The following is a 24381-nucleotide window of genomic DNA, read 5'->3' on the forward strand; positions in this document are numbered from 1 at the left end:
CGATATGTAAGCAAACACAAAGGAATTGAGAAAGCCAAATAGATATCTGTCTGGGAAAAGATTTTTCTAGACATAGGGAACAGCAGAGCAAAGGCCCCGAGGCAGGTGAGTGCCAGATTTTTTTGGGGAACAGCAAGGAGGACGGTGCAGGTAGAGTGACTTGAGGGGTACGGAGTATTCAGAGATGAGTCAGAGTTAACTAGGATGCAGATTATCCGGACAGAAGGAGGTAACGACTTTGAATTTCATTCTAAGTAGGACTGGAAGCATTATAGAGTTTTGAGTAGAGGAGTGGTTTGATTTGCGTTTTAAATGAAACACTCTGCTATGTAGAGAGTGACGAAGTCTAGGGTATAACTGGGAGTTGGTGGCTGAGGTAGGGTAGAGGACAAGATCACCAAAGGTGAGAGAGTCAAGGAGATGAGAAGCCAGGGTTTTGGAAGCTCATAGAACTGGAATTACTGAGAATTTTGACAGGAGTGGCATTGGGGGGGGAAGAGGTGAGTTGCAATAGTAGCTCAAAATGTTTAAGGAGTCTGTAGAAGAATGACTGGCAATAAGGAGGGGCAGTGAGTGGTATAATCTGATGGCACGAACTTTAAGGGAAAAGAGGATTTAAAGGGAGAAATGAGGTTAATAGTCTGGAAGTGACAATAGAGACAAAGGGTTTGGGAAGTAAAACGGCCACCACCTGAGAGAGAGGCAGGGAATGCTGTTGTTCAGAACAAGGGTTGGTAAATTGCGGACCACAGACTAAATGCGTGCCGCTGTCTGTTTTTGTAAATATGGTTTTATTGGAACACAGCCACGCCTGCTTGTTTGCATATCATCTATGGCTGCTTTCTTGCTACAGTGGCGAAGACGAATAGTGTAACAAAGATGTTATGGCCTACAAAGCCTAAAATATTTACTCTCTGGTCCTTTGGAGGAAAAGTTTGCCAAGCTCTGGCTTAGCATCTCAGAAATGTTAGCTGGAAGAAAATTAAGAATTCATGGAATCTATCACCTTAATTTCATAAGTTGAGGAAACTGAGGTCTTTAGAAGGGCATAGAGGTTGGCAGAAGTGGGGTCTGCTGATGGATTTACTCATTCATTCACCAAATATTTATTGAGCATCTATTCTGTGCACTGTGGTTGGTGCTAAGAAAACAGTAATGCTTTCATAAAACCTTCCAGTGGAAGAAGACAGACAACACACAAGGAAGCAAGAACATTTCAGAAATTCACAAGAAAATAAGGTAATGGGATTAGAATGAGGTGAAGGCTTTTCAGGGGTCAGGGAAGACCCCTCTGAGGAGATTATTTTTTGAGATGAGACTTGAAAGACAAAAGAAGCCAGTTGTCTAGAAGTCTGAGGGAGGACCATTACTGTGCAGAGAGACAATACGTGCAAAGTCCCTGCATCTAGAATGAGCTTGGCATGCTCGAGGAAAGAAGGAAGGCCAAGCTGGCAAGATCAAGGGAGACTGCCATGAGGCGGGCGGTGACCAGATCTTTGTGGGCCATGGTTAAAAAAAAAAAGAAATTATTCCAAAACTGATGGCAAGTTACTGAAAGCATTAATCATGGGTGTGGCATCGTCTTATTTTTGTCTTGAAAAGAACACTGACTGCTGAATGGGGAACAGATTGAAAGAAGACTAATTTGCCTGGAGACAGGAAGCACTTACAGAAGCTGAGATGAGGGATGTTAGGGCCTTGGTCTAGACCGGATTACTGACAGTGGAAGTAGAAAGCAGTGGGCAGACGCAAGATATATTTTAGAAATAAAGCCAAAAGGACTTTCAAATGGGTTGAGAAGAACCAATGACCCTCTCCTTATCTTCGATGATCTCTTTATTGAAAAAGTCACCTACTGTTAATTTTACCCAGTGGCTTTCATGTCCTCCCCCACCAAAACTGTCCCTAATGCCTGATTGTAAGTTGACCTGCTTGAATTCCTCTGGCCCACCATGGGATGGAGGTGCTGGGGAGCAGCAAGCAGACCCAGCTGCTTAAGAGAATCCAGAGCAGCTGAGGTTCTGCCACAGGCTGGAAAATCCACCTCAGTCATTGACTATCAACACCCAGGCTGAGAGACTTAGTGGGAATTCTTATCAAGGCGAGGGAATTACCATTGAAAAAAAGGACATTCTTCAAGGTTCTGCTCAGTGTTCATCTTCTTTAAGAACTCTCACCAGCTATTGTAACCCTCCTGCTCCTCTGAGCTACTAGAGCATTTTATAATATCTGGACGATAGAACTTAGCAGCGAACGCATGGTATAGATAGTTGTCTGTGTCTCTTTCTTCCTCCAGTCTATAAACTCTCCTTACTAGTTATTGGATGCCCATTAGTGCCTAGAACATAGTAGCTGCTCCGTTTGCTGAATTAAATCATCAGAGTGTTTTAGAAATATTTGTAAGGTCCTCAAAATGATACTATTTTCCATGGTAGTTGAAAATCTTTTATTGTAAATAAAAAACTTCACTTTCTTGGTATGGTGTTTCCCAGTCTTACTATAGCCCAAGAATAGCCTACGATGCTTGTTTAAAGTGCAAATCCTCTGCTTTTTCCCCTGGAGAATCTGATCCAGCAGGTCTAGGGTGAGGAGTGTGAATCTCTATTTTTTTAAGGCATGTTTGGGTAAAGACTCTTTTAAGAATAGCTTATATTTCGGAGTAAGTCTTACAATCCTAATGCCTGATATATTTAATTAATTGAATGTTTAGCATACTAATTTACTGAAAGTTGCACTTGAGATATTTTTATATGGCACTTTTCTTTTTTTTTTTTTTAATTGAATTCTCTACCAAAATGATGCTTAAAGTTTTGGTCTAGATTGTAAGTTGGCAAGCTTTCTCTGTAATGGGCCAGGGAGTAAATATTTCAGGCTTTGCAAGCCACATACAGTTTTTGCAACATATTCTTCTTCTTTATGTGTGTGTGTATGTGTGCACATGCATGTGTGTGTATCATTTCTTAAAAATGCTGTTTCAATATTTTTTAAACAACAACTCTAAAAATATAAAATCATTTTTAGCTCCTGGGCCATATCAAAACAGACACAGGCCAAATATAGTTTGCTAACTCCTCGTCTAGATTTAAATATTATATATTTTAATTTTTAATTTACTTTTGTTTTCCTACTTCTTAGCCGAGAGTCTACAAGTTGCAGTGAAGTCCTCCCAGATGGGTGATGCCTGTCAATCATCTGAGGAAGGGTGTGGAGAATCTGCCTTGACAGACATACTCAGTCCTCATGATGCACCAGGACCACCTACTGCTTGTAAGTGAAAACGCAGGCCTTTGCCATGAGCCTGAACGCAACCCCTGGAGCATATAGTGTTTGTATAAAATAAAGGCAGTAACTCTGTTTCTATTTGGAGAGGCCTTAATGTGTTTTTTAAAATTAGAAAAATGCTGAGAATAAACACACCAGCCTCCTTTGCGTGTAATAATGACACCGTTGTTCCAAGGACAAGGACTTAAAGGAATAGTTGGTGGGTTATACTGCTCTGTTACCCAGGCAAGCTTTGTACCTTACCCCAAACCTACCCTGCCTCGTTTTTGGTATAACTTATTGAATATAGTTTTGAAAGAACTTTTAAACTTTTTTTTTTTTTTTTTGGAAATAGGGTCCCTGCAGTTTATCAGAGAACAAGTCCTTTAACTTAATCTATGCATCGATGGAGAAAAAGCATAATTCAGAAATGTAGAACCACAGACACACACACACGCACACATACACACCCCCAACACAGGCACACACGTGCACACACGAGGTTTGGTGGTATGGTTAGAAGCAGAAGTGCCAAAAGATTCTTGACCAATGTCGTCATACACTTTAGTTCAGGTCAGAAATCATTTCTTAAAAATGCTGTTTCAATATTTTTTAAATACAGAGAAATAGAACGTAGAGAATTGATTTAAGTAATTTCTCTGAACCTAATTGTATTATTATATGTATAGTTGGAGGCTAAATACTTAATTCCCTAAAGGTTTCTGAGATAAGAACATGAAGAAGAAGATATTTAAAAAAAATAATATATTTTTTATTATGTTCGGGTAGTAGAAACCTCACTCCCACCAGGTCTTATATGCACAAGATAAAATATCTTTAGTAGCTAGAGATTGGAGGATTAAATTGTCTTGGAATGTCTTTAAAAACATCCTTTGGTAAATTAAGATATATGGAAACCATACAGTTTTTAAGTTCTATACTTTTTTTTTTTTAAATTTAACTAGCACCAGTAATTATTTTACCCTCTCAAGTTCTGCTTTATCTAATCCTGGGTTTCTATTTTCAGAATGTGCACATATGTTTTTCATTTCAACACAGCCCAGATTCATCAGGGGAGTTGTACTGCCCTGGGTGATTTCCTTTTTAAAGACGAACCTCATTATGCCATTGAGGAAGTTCTATCTAAAAATACATGTTGGGGTCTGCTGCTCTCAGCCTCGCCCCGGGGACAGCTGGGAGGGTCTCCATTCTGCTGCTGCAGCTGCTCAGAGTACATGACCTTCCCGCCCTGCAGACCAGGCGGTGAAAGTTCTCTGTCAGGACCCACATCTCCCATGAGCTCCCAGAGATGCTCAGGACATCTGCCAGAACTATTGAGAGGCTCTTTATAGTGGCCTGATACCAGGATTCATGTAGAGGAGGGGCAGGGACATGTCAATGGGGTCTGCTACCCAAAGACCTATTCAGTTCTGGCTGGACCAGAACATGGTGCTACAAGAATTTGATTCCGTTTATAAAGTTGGTGAGAGCAAAATACTATTCTTAAATGAGGCTCTGTTCCTGAATGGGTCAGTTCCGGATTTGACTTTGAGGACTGGGGCCTTCTGAGTCAGGCTCATGTCAGCCTGAGCTTATATACCAAGCAAGGCCCTCTGTGTTTAGTCCTCAATGTACCTAACCAGGTGGATGAGTATAATCTACTCCCTAAAAAATTCTGGAGACCCTCTCATCTACTCTGAAATTGAATACAGGAACAGAGAGACCTGATCTATATTCCAGTCTTCTGCCTTCATCGACTCACCCATTTGATGGCTCCTTTCCCACTTGATGGTTCTCTTTTTTTTTTTTTTTTTTGAGGGGGAAGAAAGAGAGAATGGCTAATTGTTTTTGTAATGTTTTTGTCATCTCTCTGAGTTAAGAATGGTACCCAATGGAGGAACCAATTTTTTAGAGACAGAAAAGTCTCTATAAAATGTCCCTTCACTATAAGTGAATAAGTGTTGACTGGCGTGGGCAAAATGAACTTAGTTTAGTCGATATAATTTGAAGCAGTTTCTGCTTAAATAAAAATTTATTTGTAATAGAAGAGTGCCTTGGTGTCCTAGAGGACTCTCATTTAAACAAAGAGAAAAATGTATTTCCTTCATCAGAAATAAAGTTTCAAGATGGTAGTGGGGGAAAAAATTATAAATAGTGTCACAGAGTGAAGATTTCATCAGGGTCTTGATTGGACATGGTTCCAATGAAATTCCGTGTGTGAAAGGGCTTTGGAAGCTCTAGTTTTAATCAGTGTAAGGTGAGCATGGTGTACGTTTTAACTGAGTTCACATGGATAAATAAATAAAATCCTGCTAACAGAAATTTAATGGATAGAGTGAAATCTGTATGTGTATATAAAAATACTATTGGACTAGAAATATTTCTACATTTTTATAGGTTAAATATACAGTATTTATTGTATTTGTGAATTTAGAGCATAAGCAAGAATTGTGAGGGAAAAAACACACTCGGAAATTGTTTTTAAAAATCAGTTAGTTGGAGATAGGGACAGGTTCTCAGTGTGTGTGACTGTGAGGCCATAAAGTATTAGCCACCTTCACCCTGCTCAGAAAGATGTTCCACTGCTGTTACCGGAGGACCCCTTTCCTCCACGCCTTTCCTCTAAGCCGGGTTTGTGGTCTGCTGCTCTCCTTCCGGCCACCAGGGAGCCTTTCACAGACCTGTCCCCTTGCAGCTGCGCCTGCCAGCCCTGGCTTTTGTTCTGCAGTACCTGTTCTCAATTTCACCCTCCCCAGGCGGCTTTTTCCTATTAAATGAAAGTAAGATGTAGAATCTACCCCGTCAGTACCACCACCGTCTCATGAACACCTCTCCGCAAGAGTGATAATCGGTGCCGTTTGTCAGTTTGGTATCTATTAGCGTGTAAGCTCCCCGAGAGCAGGGACTCTTGTGTTGCTCTGTGCTGTTTTAGCACCTCTTTTAAGAGTATCCAATACATGTGATTTTGTGACGTTCGTTACTCGGAAATGTGTCAGCTGTGTACAAAAGAGCCCAGTCCTCTGGCTGATGTTTGATGATGTCCTTTTTGTTTCTGTCTCAATGGTGTGCTTCCAGCACTAGTCACAGAAGGGACAGGAGGAAGAGGCTGTTGGGATGTGGATCCCGGGACCAAGGGTGTGGGAACCGACTTGGCGGTCTCTGATGCAGGGGAGAAGGTATTGTGAACTGATTTGTTAGTAAATAGCCCGGGTTACTTTGTGTAATAAAATTACCCCAGGTCCTGGTCTGTCCATGGCTGAGAGTCGTATGAAAATGTTTTCCTGAATTGTTCTCTGTTTCAATATTTATATTTAAACTTTCTAACTTGTTTCCTCTTTCAATATTCTTGCTCCTCCTATATCATGTAGGTGTAAACAAAGAACCAAATGAAAAGTTATTAAAAAGATTCAAAACTCGAATGTTTATTTGTGTGTCTGAGCTCTCTTCTGGTCTCGCTTTCACTGTCCGCACTGAAGCCTCTAGCTTTTCACCCACGACATTCAGCAACTCTTGGCCAAGGCGTGGTCCTGGGCATCCAGGCCTTTGTCCCACCAGGTGGCGCTAAAGTGGCAGAAATAATTTGACTGGAATTTTGCTTGCTTCTTTTCACCTTTCTTTTCTTCTCTATAAACATAGGTTATAACACTCTCTTGTAAAAATAAAATGCATGAAACTTCCTATTAACTTCTAATGAAACTGAGACGTCAGAAATAGTGTGGTAATAAGAACACGATTCTGGGAGCTGGCTAGTGGGCCTCCCCAGGATCCACTGGGCTCAAGAATTTACCTTTATCTAAAATAAAATTAGGTGCATTGCCAAATACCAACAAGTGTTAATGTGGTAAAATGACAAGTGTCAGCTCTCTATGTGTGTAACATTTTATGTATTATATATCTCTGTATAAATATACAAATAATTGAGAAACCAAATCTAAAGATTGTTTTTAAATCTGTGGAAAAAGATGCCTGTGATTTAAATGTTTAAAACTTCATAGGCCAGAATGAAAACCGGAATGATATGCAGTATTTTACTCCACTTATTCTGACTGTAAGCTTTCTAACTTTTTTCTTCTTAGAATGTTCCTGGTTTCCTTCCTTTACAATGCAGACTTCACTTAAGCTTGCAGCCTCCAACTGCTTTTGTATTAGAGGAAAGAAGGGGAGGGAGGTTGATTAGTAATCATTTTCTCTTGAATGGAAAGCTGTGGTAGTTTCTACCCCTAAAGTCTTTCTTTCCACGATTAAGTCACAGGTAAGTGAGATTAGGTGTCTAGATTCCTCTTTGGATGAACCTATCTGGAAAAATTTGCCATTCATAAGGCATTTGGAGAAACCAAATGAATTAACATATAGGGCAGGATCACTTGAAATAAAACTTTAAAAAAGTGTAGAATGGATATTTTGTAATTAGATTTTTTACTAAGGTAAGAGTTTTTTTTTTTTAAAGCATTTCTGAAAGAATTTTTAAAAAATAAAATGTGTAACCCAAATGGCAAAATACCCCATATAAATCACTAACCGCAGCTATGTACATTCACCACAAGGTGGCAGAACAACTCCATTAAAAAATGACATTAAAGATTCCTGTCTTGTATCAAACCTGGTGATTCTTTGAAAAAAGTAATCATATGTAGCATAACTCAACTCATTTCTATGTTTCTAATTTTTATAGAATATAAAAAACGTAAATTGTACTATATTTTATTACAAAAACTATGGAGTATGGAGCAAGGACAGATCTAGAAATGCAGAGAGAATTCTAAAACTCACTACAGAATGGGGGCTCTTATCCCCCATTATCTTGTGGGCACAAATGTAATGATTATAAACTTCATCTCCTTTTCCATCCTTTGTCCTTCTCCTATAAGAGGTGCTGGTTAGTAATGAAATCTTTAATTGGCATTTTGGGGGCAGAGATCTGGCTAGCTCATCAAGGCATCCTCTGCCTGAACTAATTGAATTTAAGAAGTCCAAGGCTACCTGAGCACTTGTGATTTTACTTTAAAGCTGCTCAAAGAAGAGCAATGGGAGACTGTGGGCTTTTGGAAGGCAGGGAATCTGATGATGTTTCATAGCATAAGATGTGGAGTACATAGTAGGTGCCTGATGTTTACTTATAGAATAGAACTAGTGTCCATTTTATACCAGGCATTGTTCTTAGGTTTGCAGATAATAGCGTTGAATACACAGATGAAATTGTGCTACTCATCGGCTTATATCCTAGTGAGGGAAGACAAACAATAAATGAATAGACAAATGTTCAGTTCAACTCTGGAAGCTAGAAACCCTCCACATGTGGTTAGAAACTATCCACATGTGCCCTTAATGTGTAGGAAGAGAGATGAAGAATGAGGCAGACACTCCATGTTTCAGGAGCAGATGATCCCTGGTTGCCTCATTCATGGCCTCTGCCCGTAGTGCTTCTACTAAGGCAATCACAGAGAGTCCAGTGAATTCTGAGAGATGGGATCTGGAGGGGGTCAGCTTAGGACTCCTTTTGGATCACCTCTAGGTCAGGTTTCTTCATCCTACCACTGGCTATTTGGGCTTCATGAATCTCAAACATTGAGAAAGGGAGTAAGAGACCACCAGCATGATGTTCTCTAGCTTTCAAATCTGGCCTCCAAGATGCCAGGGCCAGACTGGCCTGGGAGACAGCTTCAACCTGAGCACAGAGAGCTCAGTTTACAGTATGGTTTGCACAAGGTAAATATTGTCACTGAGAGTGTGCAGCGCTTCCCTGTGTCTTCAGGGATGGTTGGGTGAAAAGTTGCCAAGCATCTCAAATACTGAGTTTGCATAGAGGGGGCTTCAATAAATGGTTGTTTAGTTCTATAGGCTTTGATTTCTGGAAGGAGGCAGTCGCTATAGAGGAATTTAGAGGGAATGAAGTGATTTGCCCAAGGTCATACATTTGGGAATACTACAGTGTAGCTTTCAAAAGTAGAGTGATTATTCATTTTCTTATGTTTTTATGTATTTTAGGTGGAATATAGAAGTTTTCCAGGTTCTTCACAGTCAGAGGTGAGCTATGCATATCTTAGATATAACCATCCTTTATTTGTGGATAATGAATGCTTTTTCAAGAATTTGACACTTAGGATCTTATTTTTCAGATTATACAAGCGATACAGAATTTAACCCGTCTCTTATATAGCCTTCAGGTAACTGTGCTCCTCTCATTTTTGACCTTGTAAATGTTTCTCTTAATGCAATTCACTTTATTTGATGATTCCCATACTTTAAAAATTAGAACATTTGCAAGGTAGTGAATGATCTTACAAGAATGCCAACCCCCAGCTGTAACAGCTAGATGTGTTGAACTTCACCTGGTTTTGTAATCACAAGGCAGCGCCACTACTATATTTTACTATTCTTCTCTGAAACCATAAAACAGTTCATATCTTTAAAAATACTGATGAATATGATCTGGCTTGAAGTTCACAATGAAACTTTTAGGTGAGTGTAGCATGACTTCACATTTTCTGCTGAAAACTTAAATTCACGCCTAAACTTTTTTCACTTCCACATGTTGGCCTTAGGCCTTTAGAGCAGTTAAATAATTCGTATGCTCCTTCATTCTTTTGTTTGTTCATCCACCCAACATTTATTGAGTGCTCTGTCTGTGCAGGGCGCTATGCAGAGGGCTCAGCACACAAAGGCAAAAGGACCACAAAGCCCACCCTCAAAAGGCTTACTGTCTGTCAAGGAAAGACAAGCATAAGCACCATGTTTGCATTAAGGCTTATAAGTTTGGATGATCCCTTAGGGTGTGCATGAGAAAGGCTGAATACATCTAATTGCTTAATTTTGTGGATTAAAAAATATTTTAACAGATATCAAAGCAATGGTGGTATTGTAGACACATTTGTAGAAAAATTTGAGGATACAAATAAGTAAAATGACTTTTGAGTCTATAGAGAGAATTATTGTCATGATGGTATATATCCCTCCTGTTTTTTAGAATCATTTTATATATAGTCTTGCAACACATACCTTTTATGTCAGCGATTATTCTATAGCATAATTTTTAATGGCTGTATAATATTCCAGTCTGTGAACTGTATTTATCCAATTCCTCATAGTTTATACTTCTGTATTAATAACACTCTAGTGATATCCTTGTACGCTAATCTCTTTGAAAATATTTAAGTATTTCCTTAGGAGCAGTTACCAGAATTATGTTTTTAGGTTTTTAGTAGACATTGCCTCTCTTTACTCTTCAATTTAAAAAATTGGTCAAGGTATCTGATTATCTTAATTTGCATTTTCTTGGATTACTGTTGAGATGAAACTTTTTTTCCTACTGGTTTATTAGCCAGTTATACTTCTTATTTCATACCTGTTGAATATTAAAAAGAAAATAAAATTAAGTCTGACTTTAAATTTTCACCAGAAAAAAATGTGAAGTTATGTTACGTTTGATATTTTCTTTATACTTCAATTGCATAAAAACTTCTTTCTCTTATGTTCTATTTATTCATCATCTCCCTATTCTTGCTCTAGCACCACTATCTTAATTATTAAAGTTTGAGATTGCATTTGAATATGTGGGAGTACTAGTCAACTCATTATTTTTCTATGCTTATCTGCATATTCTTCCATAAGCTCTTTGGAATTACTGACAAGTTTCTTACCTTTCTACCAAAACTGCTAAATTAAAAGCTCATTATATTTATGAACTAAATTAGGGAGAATTGGTACTTTTGCAACAGTTAGTCCTCTTGTCTGAGAACATGTTGTTAGTCATCTCTTATTTTATGTTCTACTGGAAAGCTTTGTGATAATCTGCATATAGGTACTAGTTGTTGTTTTGCTAAGTTTATTCCCAGATATTTGTCTTTTTGTTGCTATTGTGAATGGACTTTTTAAAATTAATTTCCCTAATGGAAGTTGCTGATAATAAAAGTATTGATTTTTATGTGTTTATTTTGTAAATGGGCAACTTGTTGAATTTTGTTTTTTCTTTTAATAGTTTTTCTGTTGATTCTTTGAAATATTCTGAGGAGAAAGTAAAAAATTGAAAAAACTGGTATTATGGCTATTCAATAAATATATTAATTTTATTTTCTTGGTTTATTGCTCTGCCTAGAACTTCGGAAAATGTATCAAATAATAGTGGTAATAGTAAGCATCCTTGTCTTGTTCAAGATTTAGTGAGAATACCTTTAGTGTCTTACATTAAATATGCTGGTCTGGGGCAGATGCTCTTAAAGATCGAATTTATCATGTAAAACAAATATTCTTTCCTTTAAATTTGAAATAAAGGATATAATTTAAGTATAGTTCATTAACTTTTTTAGAGACAAAAACACTGAGTATCTCTGATGAAAATACTCACAAAGTCATATCTCTTCTTTCCAACATTGAAAGCAGCCCTATCTGGATTCAAAGTCCAGAAAAGCCAGGTGACCTAAATGACCTAATTTTTGCAACTCATTAGGTTGAAGCAGCATGGGAAATATCAAATTCTATAGTGATTCTTAACTAAAGTTTCGATATGGTCTAAGTATATGGGCTCTGAGAGATTTCTGTTTATGGCACAGTTATCTCTTCTGAAGCTGAATCTCTTATGCATGATGGAAGTTTTAACATAAACATTTTTGAATCAGATGAAAATGAAATTTGATCCCTATTTAGGAGAGCAGGGTTAGAGATGAGGTGTAGGCAAAGTAGAAAGGAAAGGACACAGAGTTATTCCAGCAAAATTAAGAGAGAGTGAATTGAGAATTTTCCTAAACTTGGAAAGCAAGTGCTGTTCTCTACCCTAAATATCAATGAATGTAAACTTTAAGTGTGAAGTGACTATTACCCAGTCTTCAAATCCCACCTCTGTGCTACAGAAGAGAATGGTCTTATTCCCAGTGTTAAGTAGATGTGACAAACTCTTCATGGTAATACTTAGACTAATTGTAATGCTTATGTGAGAGTTATCATTGCCTGTGGTAGTTTTGACATATAAAATTATGATTGTTTGTTTTACTGTACTGATGAGCTTTGGATTTCTTAGAATTAAGTGGTGCGGTATAGTCTACAATTTGCCCTAGCCAAGTCCTCAGAGTCCTGAATAGCTTATTATTTCATAAAGATCAAAGTAATTAGTACCTATTCTCTATGTTCATTGTTCTCTTTGTGATAACTTCTAAAAGACATTAATCAAATATTTATATGAATTTGCAATTTTAAAAATTATTTTCAATTTTAAAAACATAAATTTTATTTCAAAAGGCCTGGTGAATACATTTTCAAGTCTTATTCCAAGACATGTACCAACTTAAAATATACCTTAATTCTTTAACCTTCAAAAGTATAGGAAACTGCTGATCTAACAAAGAGGTAATGGTCAAATCCTCATCTTCCCAGCATCTGCTACACGGACAGTTTTAAAAATTCTGAGGAAAGAAAAATGTGAATTTTTCCCTAAGAGAGTAATAATTTCTCATAATGAGTCAAAACACACACATATACCCAGTATGCGGCTATTTTCAGTGTGTCCCTTCCGTGCTTCTTTGCACTTTAAATGGGAACTTTTAAAATTAAAAGCTTCCAAGGGCATTCACAGAGATTTTTTTTGTTTGGTTTGTGGAATCCTTCCAAATCTTGGCAATTATTTCCTGTGATGCTGCCAAACTTTTCATAGGCAGATACCGTAACTCAAAATGTTTTTTTAATCTGGTTGGTTATGTCCTCTGGGCTTTAGAATATCTATGTTCCCTTAATCATTCCAGCCTCCTGTTAGCAATCTATTAAACAAATGAATTTCAGCTTAGTGTTTTATGCATGACCTTCCTGCTATAATACAAAGAAATAATAGTAACAAGACTAGCTTTACCACTTACAGATCCCAAATATATTAACTGCGATTGTTGAACATTATACTGTAAAAAGATTATTTACCAAAAGTGTGCAAGTGGTTGACTTTTATTTTTATGTCTTCATGTACGTAATGTAGCTTAAGTAATTTCTGGTTTGAGACTCACATAAAGGATGCTACCAGGTTTGTATAGATTCTTAATTCTCATGAACTCTGAAAGAGAATGAGATATAGCACGGGAATGCAGAGTCTTGTGAATTTATGCACTGAGTTTTTATTCAGAAGCGTTGCTTTAATGTTATCCAAAACTCAGCAACGAATCTCATTTCCAAAAGAGGGGAATGAGTATTGCTTCTGTGCTTTATTTCTTTTATACGTAAATTCGAGGCCATACCACGAGGAAATGTAGACAAGCCTCTGTGAGGTGCTGACGTCGGTCTTCGGACCTTAGAAAAGGACAACCATATTAGGAGATAATAACTGGCTTGTGCTCCTTTTGTTGAGAAGTAGTTCCAACCCAAAGGGCAAACAATGTGGAAGGCTTTACTTTTTTTCCCCTCTGCTCCGGCAGGCCGCCTTGACCATTCAGGACAGCCACATTGAGATCCACAAGCTGGTTCTCCAGCAGGAGAGCCTGTCCTCTGGCCCCTGTTTCCGAGGCAGCCCCTTCCAGGACCAGGAGAAGTACCGCAACCTGGAGAAGCAGCGTGAGGAGCTGGTCAACATCCACAAGCTCCAGCACCAGTTCCAGCAGGACCAGCGGCGCTGGCACCGCAGGTGTGACCAGCAGCAAAGGGAACAGGAGGCCAAGGAGAGCTGGCTGCAGGAGCGCGAAAGGGAGTGCCAGTCACAGGAGGAGCTGCTGCAGAGGCACCGTGGGGAGCTGGGCCAGCAGCTCCAGGAGTACCAGCAGAACCTGGAGCGGCTGAGGGAGGGCCAGCGCCTGGTGGAGAGGGAGAGGGAGAGAGTGCGGGCCCAGCAGAGCCTTCTGTGCGGCTGGAAACACAGCCGGCAGAGCAGCCTTCCTGCAGCATTTTCTCCAGGAAGCACAGAGGTACGGCTTTTCTGTGCTTGGCAAAGCGGTGTGCAAGGCACCTAGCCTCTCCAAGACAGGTTTAGTCATGGTGGTCCCTGTCTCTTTGCTTCTAATGTAAGAGCTCACAAGAGTTACTCAATATGTAGGTGGCAGAAGCTGGGAACTTTCAGAGACAATGCTTTTGCATCTCGATCTGAAATACAGAAATTTGAAAGGCCTAGGTCTTATTGGGATCATGGGCTCATTGTAGTCTGAGACGCCCTTATCCAAGGGAAGAAACGCTAAATTGAGTTGTCCCGGTAAGATAAGGTTTGTCCTGGAGGAACACTTACCATACGCATGCTGTCTCTCCTGTAGTTGAGGGACCCTGTTCATATGATCGAGTCTTCAGAGTTCTGTGTAGATACACCTTTTAGTCGATCAATTAGCTACTGCATTATAGGTACTGAATTTAACAAGTATAATACTATTCTGTTGTTCTCAGCTTATTTTTGTAAATTTGACATAGCGAGTTCAAAATCCCTTTCACTAATAATAGTTAATCTGAGTATGCTAATTAATGACTGGACAAAATCAAACCTTTCAGAAGAGTCCATGTTCCATCTCATCCTTTCTAACCATGCTTGACAAGTCCATTCATCCCAGGACTTTACTTTTCTGTGCTGTGTGCACATATCTGCTTTTTACTGATAGTGCATAAAAGTGTAAAAACTGATAGGCTTATAAGAAAGATCTTTGTTGCGTTAACATTCAAGTTGGCTAAATTACATTTATGGCAAATACATGAATATGTTTTCAACTTTTTTTATCTAGCAAAAGCTAAATAAAATGCTGCTCTTAAAGTGGAAGCACTTTAATGGCAGAGAGTTTTTGCTTTAAGATACATTGTGCATAGCAAATTGAAGTTTTTGGTACTAGCTCCTCAGAAGATGATGGGAGGGAGGAGTCAAGGATAACGTTCTTCTTGACCTCACTCTTATTTAAGTCTTGACTGCTGAATTATATTAGGGATAAGGACTTTATGAAACTTACTCAATAGCTGGGGAAATTATTGTTGTTGTTTTTTCTGTATTTTCTTACACAGGTAATGGAGCTTAATCGATCTGAGAGTTTATGTTATGAAAATTCATTCTTCATCAATGAAGCTTTAGTACAAATGTCATTTAACACTTTCCACAAACCGACTTCATCAGGTATCTATCAGGATGCCACTTACCCCCTCAATATTTCTAATTCTGATTTGATAAGGACTAGTGAAAATCAAGTAGACCTCAAGATGGACGTTTCTCAGCCATTGGGAGTCAACCATGAACTGTGGGCAACTGCTGAGTCCTGTCATCAGACACTCCCTCTCCACCAAAGCAGTGAGGATTCTTGTAAAAATGGTAATTAACACTTTAAGCATCATCTGTATTATTTCCGCAAGAAGCTGTGTGTCTGAATGGTTGGCTCTTCTTTAGAGCGAATCAGAGTGGACCAGAGAATGGGAATAAATTGGTGCTGATGAGCTGGAGTTTGTGGCATAAACATTTCTTTGGGGAAGTCTGAGGACTTCCATCACTTGTGAGTAGCTAGACAAGCTAGATCCTAGTAGAAGGGCTTACAGGAAGCCAGCAAGATGTTACGACCAGACAGCATTTTCAGGTCTGTGGCTCAAACAATAACTTACCCTTAAAAGTGAAGCAGCTTGATATTTATTCCTCACTGTAGACCCTACCACATCCAGATACACATATTTGTTGACTTTCAGAAATAAAAGATATGGACAAGGTTTGTGGTAGAACTTTATTGTCTATCAGGGCAATTTCCTGCAACATTAGTGAACCCTGTACTGCTATTAAACACCCAAAATGGAACTGTTAACATCATTTGTCATTGTAAAAAAAAGGTGTTGTGTCTCCATAAGTGCCTCGTAATAACACAATTTGCTAATCCCATTAAAGCATTTGCCAAATATAAATGAAAGGCAGCTCCAGTTACCAACTCCACATGAATCCAAATGATTTAAATCTATGTCTATTATAAATTGTTTTCTGTGGGATATGAGGTAGGGAATGAGAAGAACTTGAAACCTCTCTACCAAAAAACAGATGGCATGTAATAGAATAAACAAATGGCTGGCCACATGGATGTGAAATAAATCACCGACAGCAAGATGTTTGAGAAACATAAAACAAGCAATAGTATAGAGATCTTCAGAACTGTGCACAGATTTATGCCCATGCTTGATATATATTCTTAGTTTGTCAGAAGGATAATTTTTCAGCAACAGAAAGTTTTTAAGGTATTTAGCTTCTCTGAATTAGAGACTTATAATTCTGACACTACCTGAAAGTTGATTTATTGCTAATCCAAAAATGTTGATTCTTAGTAGTGGATAATTCTTTATAGTCACTGCGATAAGTGTTTATTCCTTATCAGCATATATGAGAAAAAGAAATAGTTCTTTAAAGTGTTTCAAATATTTTTTAAATTTTTTATTTTTTGATTACCGTTGACATGCTAATATTATATTACTGTCAGGTACACAACATAGTGATTAGACATTAATATAACTTACAGAGTGATCACCCCTATAGATCTAGTACCCATCTAACACTATACACAGTTATTACAATATTATTGACTAGATTCCCTGTGCTATACTTTACATCCTCATGACTATTTTGTAACTACCAATTTGTATTTCTTAATCACCTCCCCTTTTCACCCATCCCCCTAAAACCCTTCCTTCTGGCAACCATCAAAATGCTCTCTGTATCTATGAACTCGTTTCTGTTTTATTTGTTTGTTTATTTATTTATTTTTAGATTCCACATGTAAGTGAAATTATATGGTATTTATCTTTCTCTGTCTAACTTATTTCACTTAGCATAATACCCTCTAGGTCCATCCATGTCATCGCAGAGAGCAAGATTTCATTCTTTTTTTTATGGCTGATTAGTATTCCATTGTATATATGTATCATCTCTTCTTTATTAATTCATTGAAGGCTGCCCAGGTTGCCTCCATATTTTGGCTATTGTAAATAATGCTACAGTGAACATATGAATGCATGTGTCTTTTCAAATTTGTGTTTTGGATTTCTTTGGATAAATACCCAGAAGTGGAATTATTGAGTACTTCTTTGTCTCTCGTTATAGCCTTTGTTTTAAAGTCTTTTTTTGTCTGGTATAAGTATTGCTACCTCAGCATTTTTTTCTTCATGAAATATCTTTTTTTGTTCCTTTACTTTCAGTCTGTGTATGTAAGTCTTTCGACCTGAAGTGAGTCTCTAGTAGGCAGCATACATAAGGGTTTTGTTTACTTATCTATTCAGCCACCCTATGTCTTTTGATTGGAATATTTGTTCCATTTGCATTTAAACTAGTTGTTGATAGAGATATCATTATTGACATTCTATTATTCATATTTTTAATCTATTTTTTTCCCTTCTCCTTAAGGAAGTCCCTTTAATATTTCTTGTAATACTGGTTTGGCAGTGATTAACTCTTTTAGCTTTTTATTGTCTAAGGAGCTCCTAGATCTTAGGGAATCACCAGGGTAGGATGACCAGTGTTAGCCAGGTTGAGGGAGACTCAGATATGGCACCCACCTGCACATATAGGCTGGGTCTGGGGAGGGACCAACAAAGGAACAATGGCTTCTGCCAGCACTTCTGTCTGAGAAAAAGCTACCCTTCCAGCCCTTGCCCTGAAGCCAGACAATTCAGTTCCTCCTCACATGTCCCTGGTGCCTTTTGAGCTGATGCCCTAATATTGGAGCTCAGAGCAAGTGAATCCATCAATAAGTCTGTAGGCAGGCCCTTTAAAAGAGAAGTGCCTGGGACTCCAGCAGCCTTTCATCTCACTTAGCCACAATCTCTGCTGGTTTTCACAACCAGAAATTACAGGGACTTCTCTTCCCAGTACTGGAACCCTAGATTTGGGAGCCTGGTGTGGGGCTGAGACCCCTCGCTCCTCAGGAAGGACCTCTGCAACTGAGATATCTCTCCTATTTCACGTCTCTGCTCTTCTTACCAGTCTCAAGGTGGCTTCTTCTGCATATCCTTAGTTATAGGACTTCTGTTCATCTAGACTCGAGGCAATTCTCAATGATGGTTCTGTAGTTTAGTTGTAATTTTGATGTGGTCATGATGGGAGGTGAGCACAGTATTTACTCCACCATCTTTCTTTTTTTATTCTCAAATATTCTTTAAATAAAAAAGATATAATGGAATACTTCTTTGGCATTAAATAAAATAAAGGGTCAGGCAGAATGTATAAAATACAACTGCTTTAATGTATAATTTGCAACTTTAGTATGATGGAGACCACATTGCAGAATACTTTTTCTAGGTACATGTTTGTTGCTTTGCCATTTTGATTCATTAACTTGCTTTAAATGTTTTTGTCAGTGTAGTTTTGCATACTGGCTTTGGTATTCAAAAACTTAGTTTGAGTTAAACCACATTCAGCTTTTGTTTAAAAGAAGTATTTCTCTTTTACTTTTTGTATATCTCCCATCTTTTTCTATTGCCTTGTGCTTCAAAGTAGAAAGCTTTTAAACATTTGGCAGCACATTTGCAGGAGATAGAAAATGTACTAAGGAAATAAACAGTGATTATATACAAAACCACTCTCTCCACATGTGAGGATTTAGATATAGCCAAGGGAAATGCTGAGAAAAGGTATTTATGCTTCAGATATTGTATGTCCAGTGTAGGCCAAGGACACTCAGGGCATTGACAGAAGAGAGGGAGGAAAATCAACTTTGGCCTAAATCTCTCAGCAACATCCTGGTGTATGTAAGTAGGGATTAGATCAGAAATGCAGTGTGTGCTGTTAAGCACCGGAGTTTTGCAACTAGTGAAAAAACCCTATGTATTTTTGTTTACTTAAGCATGATAAGCAGTTCCTGGAGGAAAGAAAAGAAGGTCAGAGATAAGGGGGTGATAGGGAAGTAGAATGAAAATTGGATATATATTCTTAAGTGGGTTTTCAGGACCAGATAAAATTGTTCGAACCACTCCAAAGCCTTCACAGCTCATATAATTAAAAGTAGGACAAAATAAGTCCCTGATGTTGGTCTTCACTAGACCCTGCTGGTGCTTTCCCCACATAGTGTGAGGGGTGGGTGCTGGGCTGGGAGAAGCAGGCCTAGGATGTGCCAATGGAGAGGAGGACAGTCCATGCGCTAGGATCAAGGACAGTCCATGCACTAGGGGTCAAGACAGTATAGGGCCATCATGTGCTCCTTTCACATTTTGTGGCTGAATTTTTGGCTGAGTGATTATCAGTGACCACTGCTGAGGACCCATAGGTCACAATGTTCTAGCTAACAGAATTTGTCTCTAATATTCTTGGCTTATGTTTTTGTTAAATGTGCTCTTAACCATGATTTGAATAATGCTGTGCAGAAGAGTTTATCAATAGGCCCTAAGGTCAGCTCTTTTCAGGCAACTCCTTAAAGATTGATTTGCTCTTTTGTCTGATTCGATACTGGGTGCCTATGACCAGCTCAGATCAGTGGAAATGTGAATTTCTGGAACACTAAGCCTGATGAAAAAATTGCATGTAAGTGAAATTCTCAAAAGTGTTTAGCTTTCACCTAGACTGGAATTTTCATTGGTTTGTTTAGCCCAGCGTCACCATAAGTTTCACCATGTTATTTGTGCTCTGGTTATAATTGTTTTTTGAATTGCTCTATCATCACCACCACCACCAACAACAATTATATGACACAAATTCCAAGCGCTGTGCTAAGGCTTTACATGGAGAGACTCATTTACTACAACAAACTACTGAGATGGTTCTGTTATTCTCTTCACTTAGGAGGAGAAACTGAGGTACAGAGAGGTTCAGTGACTTGTTCAAGGTCATACATTTAGTAAGTAGCAGAGCTGGAGGTGGAACTGGGGAAGACTGGCTCTGGAGCCCATGTTCTTAACCATTTCACTATAAAGTATTAATTTCTAGAAAGCTGTTAAACTGTATTTTTTTAAAAAGAAATTGGAGTAGAAATAGAATAAATCCTGTTGTCACGCCTAGCAAGATGTTTATGATTAAGGGCCAGTGTTGTTGTTATTGTTTTCTTTCCCTCTCTCCCTTTAATATTATCATTTGGAAAATATTTCTAAATTTTCCGGATTGAGGTGGGCAATGCTTAGGTTCTGAGCATCTTCAAATGTCATAAATACCCTTTAGCCTCACTTCTTTCCCAGGTGACACTTTTTCTTAAGAATAGTTTGTTTCTCTAATGTTGCCTAATGATAGCCCACATTATTTGTAAATATTTTCTAAGATAGCACTTTAAAGAACTTTACTCTCCAGTTTTGGAAGTTGTTTCATGAACAAAATTCTTATGTGTTTGAACATTAAATCCAAATTGGTATTTGATTTTATTTATAGTGGAAGTGATGGTTAGTGTAAGAACTTAATCTGAACTCCTCTGAGGGACACTAGCCAAGAGTGTCAGAAAATTTGAATTTCTTTAAATAATGTAGTCTCAGTAGGACAATCGCTATGTAATTGGCTCCATGAAATGGTCAACTGCATTACTTGTCTTAAAGGCAAAACAAACAACAAACACTATTCCTGTGCCTTTTTTCTACTAATTTTAGAATTCTATAACTATTTATTCAATGCATCTATTAATTTATATTTGCTTTTTTCATTAAGCAACAGAGAAAACACTTTATGGTATGAAAATTAATCTGAAATCTTCTTAGTCTTCCTTTCAGTTATATTTTTATTTGTACCTCAATATTTGCAGATTACTTAAAAATTTCTCTTCAGTGTAGTTAAAGCATTATGGTTTTGCCATGTATATGATAAAATTTAAATCAAGAGCCAAATCTTAAGAGTTAGTCATGTAGATATTGGAAAAAGATAATAACTTTATTATGTTTGAATTCCAAAAGATTGTTTCCCTTTACTTCATATTAGAATTTGATGCCCTTCAAAATATTTTCGAAATTAAAAACGTATTCAGAATATTTAATTTTTTTTTTTTAAATACAGACAGCTGTGTTAAACTTTCATTGACATGCTTTTTTTTTTTTTTACCTGTGGAGAGAAAAAAGAAAAAGTCCCCCCAAAAGCAGTGCTGTAGTTAGTATTTAAGTAAGTTTTTAAGAAGACATACGAAATTATATGATAATTTGTAATGTTTCGCAAATATTTCATAATTCAGAAATGGGCACCTTATTTGTGTAATCTGTGTGGAAAGACACTTTGCCAAAGAGCTTCAGACAATTTCCCATAAAACTAAAACTGTCATTAGATTCTATTAGCTTCAATGACAAATATGTATTTGTGAAGGGGGACGTATTAGTTTGGTAGGGCTGCTATAGTAATGTACCATAGACTAGGTGGCTGAAACAACAGAGGTGTATTGCTTTACAGTTCTGGAGTCTGGAAGTCTGAGGCTGAGGTGTCGGCAGGGTTGGTATTTCTGAGAGTCTCTCTTCTTGGCTTGTAGAGGGTTGTCTTCTCCCTATGTCTTCACAAGGTCTTTCCCTGTACATGTCTGTATCCTAATTTCATCTTCTAAGATTACCAGTCATATTGGATTAGGGCCCACACTAATGACTTCATTTAATTAGCTCTTTGAAGGCTCTATCTCCAAGTAGAATTTCAGTATATGAATTGGCTAGTGAGGGCGCAATTCAGCCCTTAACACAGGATAAAATAATTATTTTTCTCATCGCAATATTTTTAGGTGTCATAAAGGCTTTAGTTTTTTTACAAACTTACCAAAGTTGAACTACCATTTACCTATATTGTGAGCTTTTTTCACTTGGTTAAGGAAGTGACTTGAACTTCTTTTTAAAAATTGGGTAATAGTAAAATTGTGATAATTGTATCTATATGTTTATCAGTATAGGTTCAACACATAGAAATTAGGGCAGACAATGTTGAGTCTATGGATTCATTAGGCAATATTTCCAAACCTAGGCCTGAATTAGGAGCTTTGGGCATTTTGAGCTCTCTTTGTAACTGGGAAGGCTACTGGGTGCCATTATGTTGGGTCGCTTAAGTGAAACCAAAGCCGAAAGGTCAGGAGCCTTTGTTAATGACATCAGATGATTATCTGATGTCTATGGGAGTAAACGTCAGAATTGGCAATAATTGGGCAACTCTTTATCTTCTAGAATCTTGACTATCACTTTGGGCACATTTTAAAGAAAACCGTAATGCTGCTTGCTCTCAGAAATCTGAGTATAAATGTAAAGAGTTGGGCTCAAAGGCTTAATGTTAATCTTTCTCACCAACTAGTGTACATGATCGACTTTTGCCTATTGCAGATTTTGTACTAAGAAAGGGAAACATGCCGTTTGCTTGTAGAGCCTGGTGAGCCACGGGTCTGACTGCCAACTTCCTGATTGCATAGTTCTCTGGGGGCAGATCGACTGTGTGAGCCAACTGGGTCAGGGCCATTCTGCCTAAGTGCATGAAGCCCAATACACAGCAGGAGGGCAAAACCAGCAGGTGGGTGGGTTCAGAGGCAGTCAGCCAGCCGTGTGGCTGCCTGTTCATCCCCACCCTGGGTTCTCCTTTGATTTGAACGAGCTGCTGAAATAAGAGTCCATCCAGTATAAAAGATTCCAGAGGTTAGGCCTGGCCTAGGGTCACTCTTATGTTACAACATAAAAAAGACATACAGATACATGTACATATACACACATATATGTAGTTGGTGGGCCACATATTTGACCTCTCTAGTATAGTGTACCTTTTATTCTCAAAGTGATTAAGGGTTGGGCTTGGAAGGGAAGTTTGTAACCATTTATGTACCAAACATACCTGAAGGATAAGGCATGCACCTATCAGTCTCAATGACTCATGGGATAGCAATCTAAAACTGGCAAAGGAAGCACCACCCAATCCATGAATCAGAATCTGGGACTGTTTCCTTCCTTACCTCTATGTCCATCCAACCATGGATTCCATTTTTAGGGCTTGCTTAAAATGTGATGTGTTCAGCTGAGGACTGATTTTTCATGTTCGCCTAAGAAGAATACGACCATGTGATTCAGTGGATAGCAAACTTTTCCTTAAAGGACTACACAATGAATATTTCACTCTTTTGGGGACGTCAGGTTTTTGTTGCACTCACATAGTCAACTCTGCCATTGTAGCTCAAAAGCACCATAGACAATAGATAAAGAATGAGATTAGTTGTGTTCTAGTAAAACTGTGTTCCAGATAAAAACAGGTGGTCTAACTTTTTTCCCTCCACTTTAATTGAAGAGGTTAGACTCTTCCTATTAATTCACCTTTGTAATATATGGCAGTTCATGTCATTCAAAAACACATTTGAATTCATGTTCTCATTTTTTTCTGGCTTCACTGAAATATAATAGACAGTTGCTCATATTTACATCGTACAATTCAATGAGTTTTTTCAATTATAGTTGGCATACAATAATATATTAGTTTCAGTTGTATAGCATGGTGATTAGAGATCTATATAACTCACAAAGTGATCAACCCACTAAATCTAGTACCCCTTTTGCCCCTTACATATTTATTACAATGTTACTATTTTCCTTATGCTACACTTTATATCTCTCATGTTCTTATTTGCTCTTTACAACAATCTTGTGAGATCATGGTTACTATCTCTGTTTTTCAAATAAAGCAGTCTTTTTCTCTTTGTATTCAGTCTCTCTGAAAAAGATGAATTTAGAAAATAGAGTTAAATGTACTGGATGGGGTTTAAGGCCAGTGTAAAATGCAGAGAGACTTTTCCCCACAACTCCAGCTCCCAAAATCCTGTGCTGGTGTTATGGAAGGCCACCCTCTCACAATGAGGCTAACTGATGAAAGGTCATATACCAAGGGTAGGATTAGTTGCTAGGACCATGGTTACTGTAGCTGGCTTTGCATCAGAGCTTGCAGGAGAACACAATGAAAGTATGAATTCCTATGTTCGGAGATTCTGATCTGGTCTGGCTTGGCTGAGGCCTGCATATTTTTGTATCTAACATGCCCTTAGGTGATTCTGAAGCAGCCGGGACCTATCCCTGCACTGCCAAGCTGGAGGGCTGGACTTGATGTTAGAGAACCTCAGTTCAAATGAGAACTCAGGCTCCTATGGCTGCGTGATCCCTAAGCCTTAATTCTCCATCTGTACAAAAGGGAAGGAAGTGTTATAAGAACTTTAAAAATGCCCAACATGTCCTGGGAACCAATGAACATCAGCTTCCTTCCTTCCTACCTCCTGGAAATAATTTATTTGAATTGTGATTCGGGGGCGGCCTGCTGATAAAAATAAAAGTGTCTCC

General features: G+C 38.2%; 1 protein-coding gene across 8 annotated transcripts in view; it reads left to right on the forward strand.

Moving 5' to 3' along the window:
* ARHGEF28 (Rho guanine nucleotide exchange factor 28) overlaps positions 1–24381 on the forward strand; it is a 264414-nt gene that overhangs the window by 219205 nt on the left and 20828 nt on the right. For 6 of the 8 annotated variants that reach the window (XM_015590473.1, XM_025047883.1, XM_015590479.2 and 3 more), the window contains 6 exons: positions 3136–3267; positions 6337–6437; positions 9247–9285; positions 9378–9425; positions 13647–14129; positions 15196–15496. In XM_015590473.1, the coding sequence (XP_015445959.1) occupies positions 3136–3267; positions 6337–6437; positions 9247–9285; positions 9378–9425; positions 13647–14129; positions 15196–15496 (1104 nt within the window). The remainder of the gene's footprint in view (positions 1–3135; positions 3268–6336; positions 6438–9246; positions 9286–9377; positions 9426–13646; positions 14130–15195; positions 15497–24381) is intronic. The other 2 variants (XM_025047885.1, XM_025047884.1) reach the window with 2 other exon arrangements.

This window comes from Pteropus alecto, unplaced genomic scaffold (assembly GCF_000325575.1).
Source record: "Pteropus alecto unplaced genomic scaffold, ASM32557v1 scaffold20, whole genome shotgun sequence".
Classification (NCBI taxonomy): domain Eukaryota; kingdom Metazoa; phylum Chordata; class Mammalia; order Chiroptera; family Pteropodidae; genus Pteropus; species Pteropus alecto.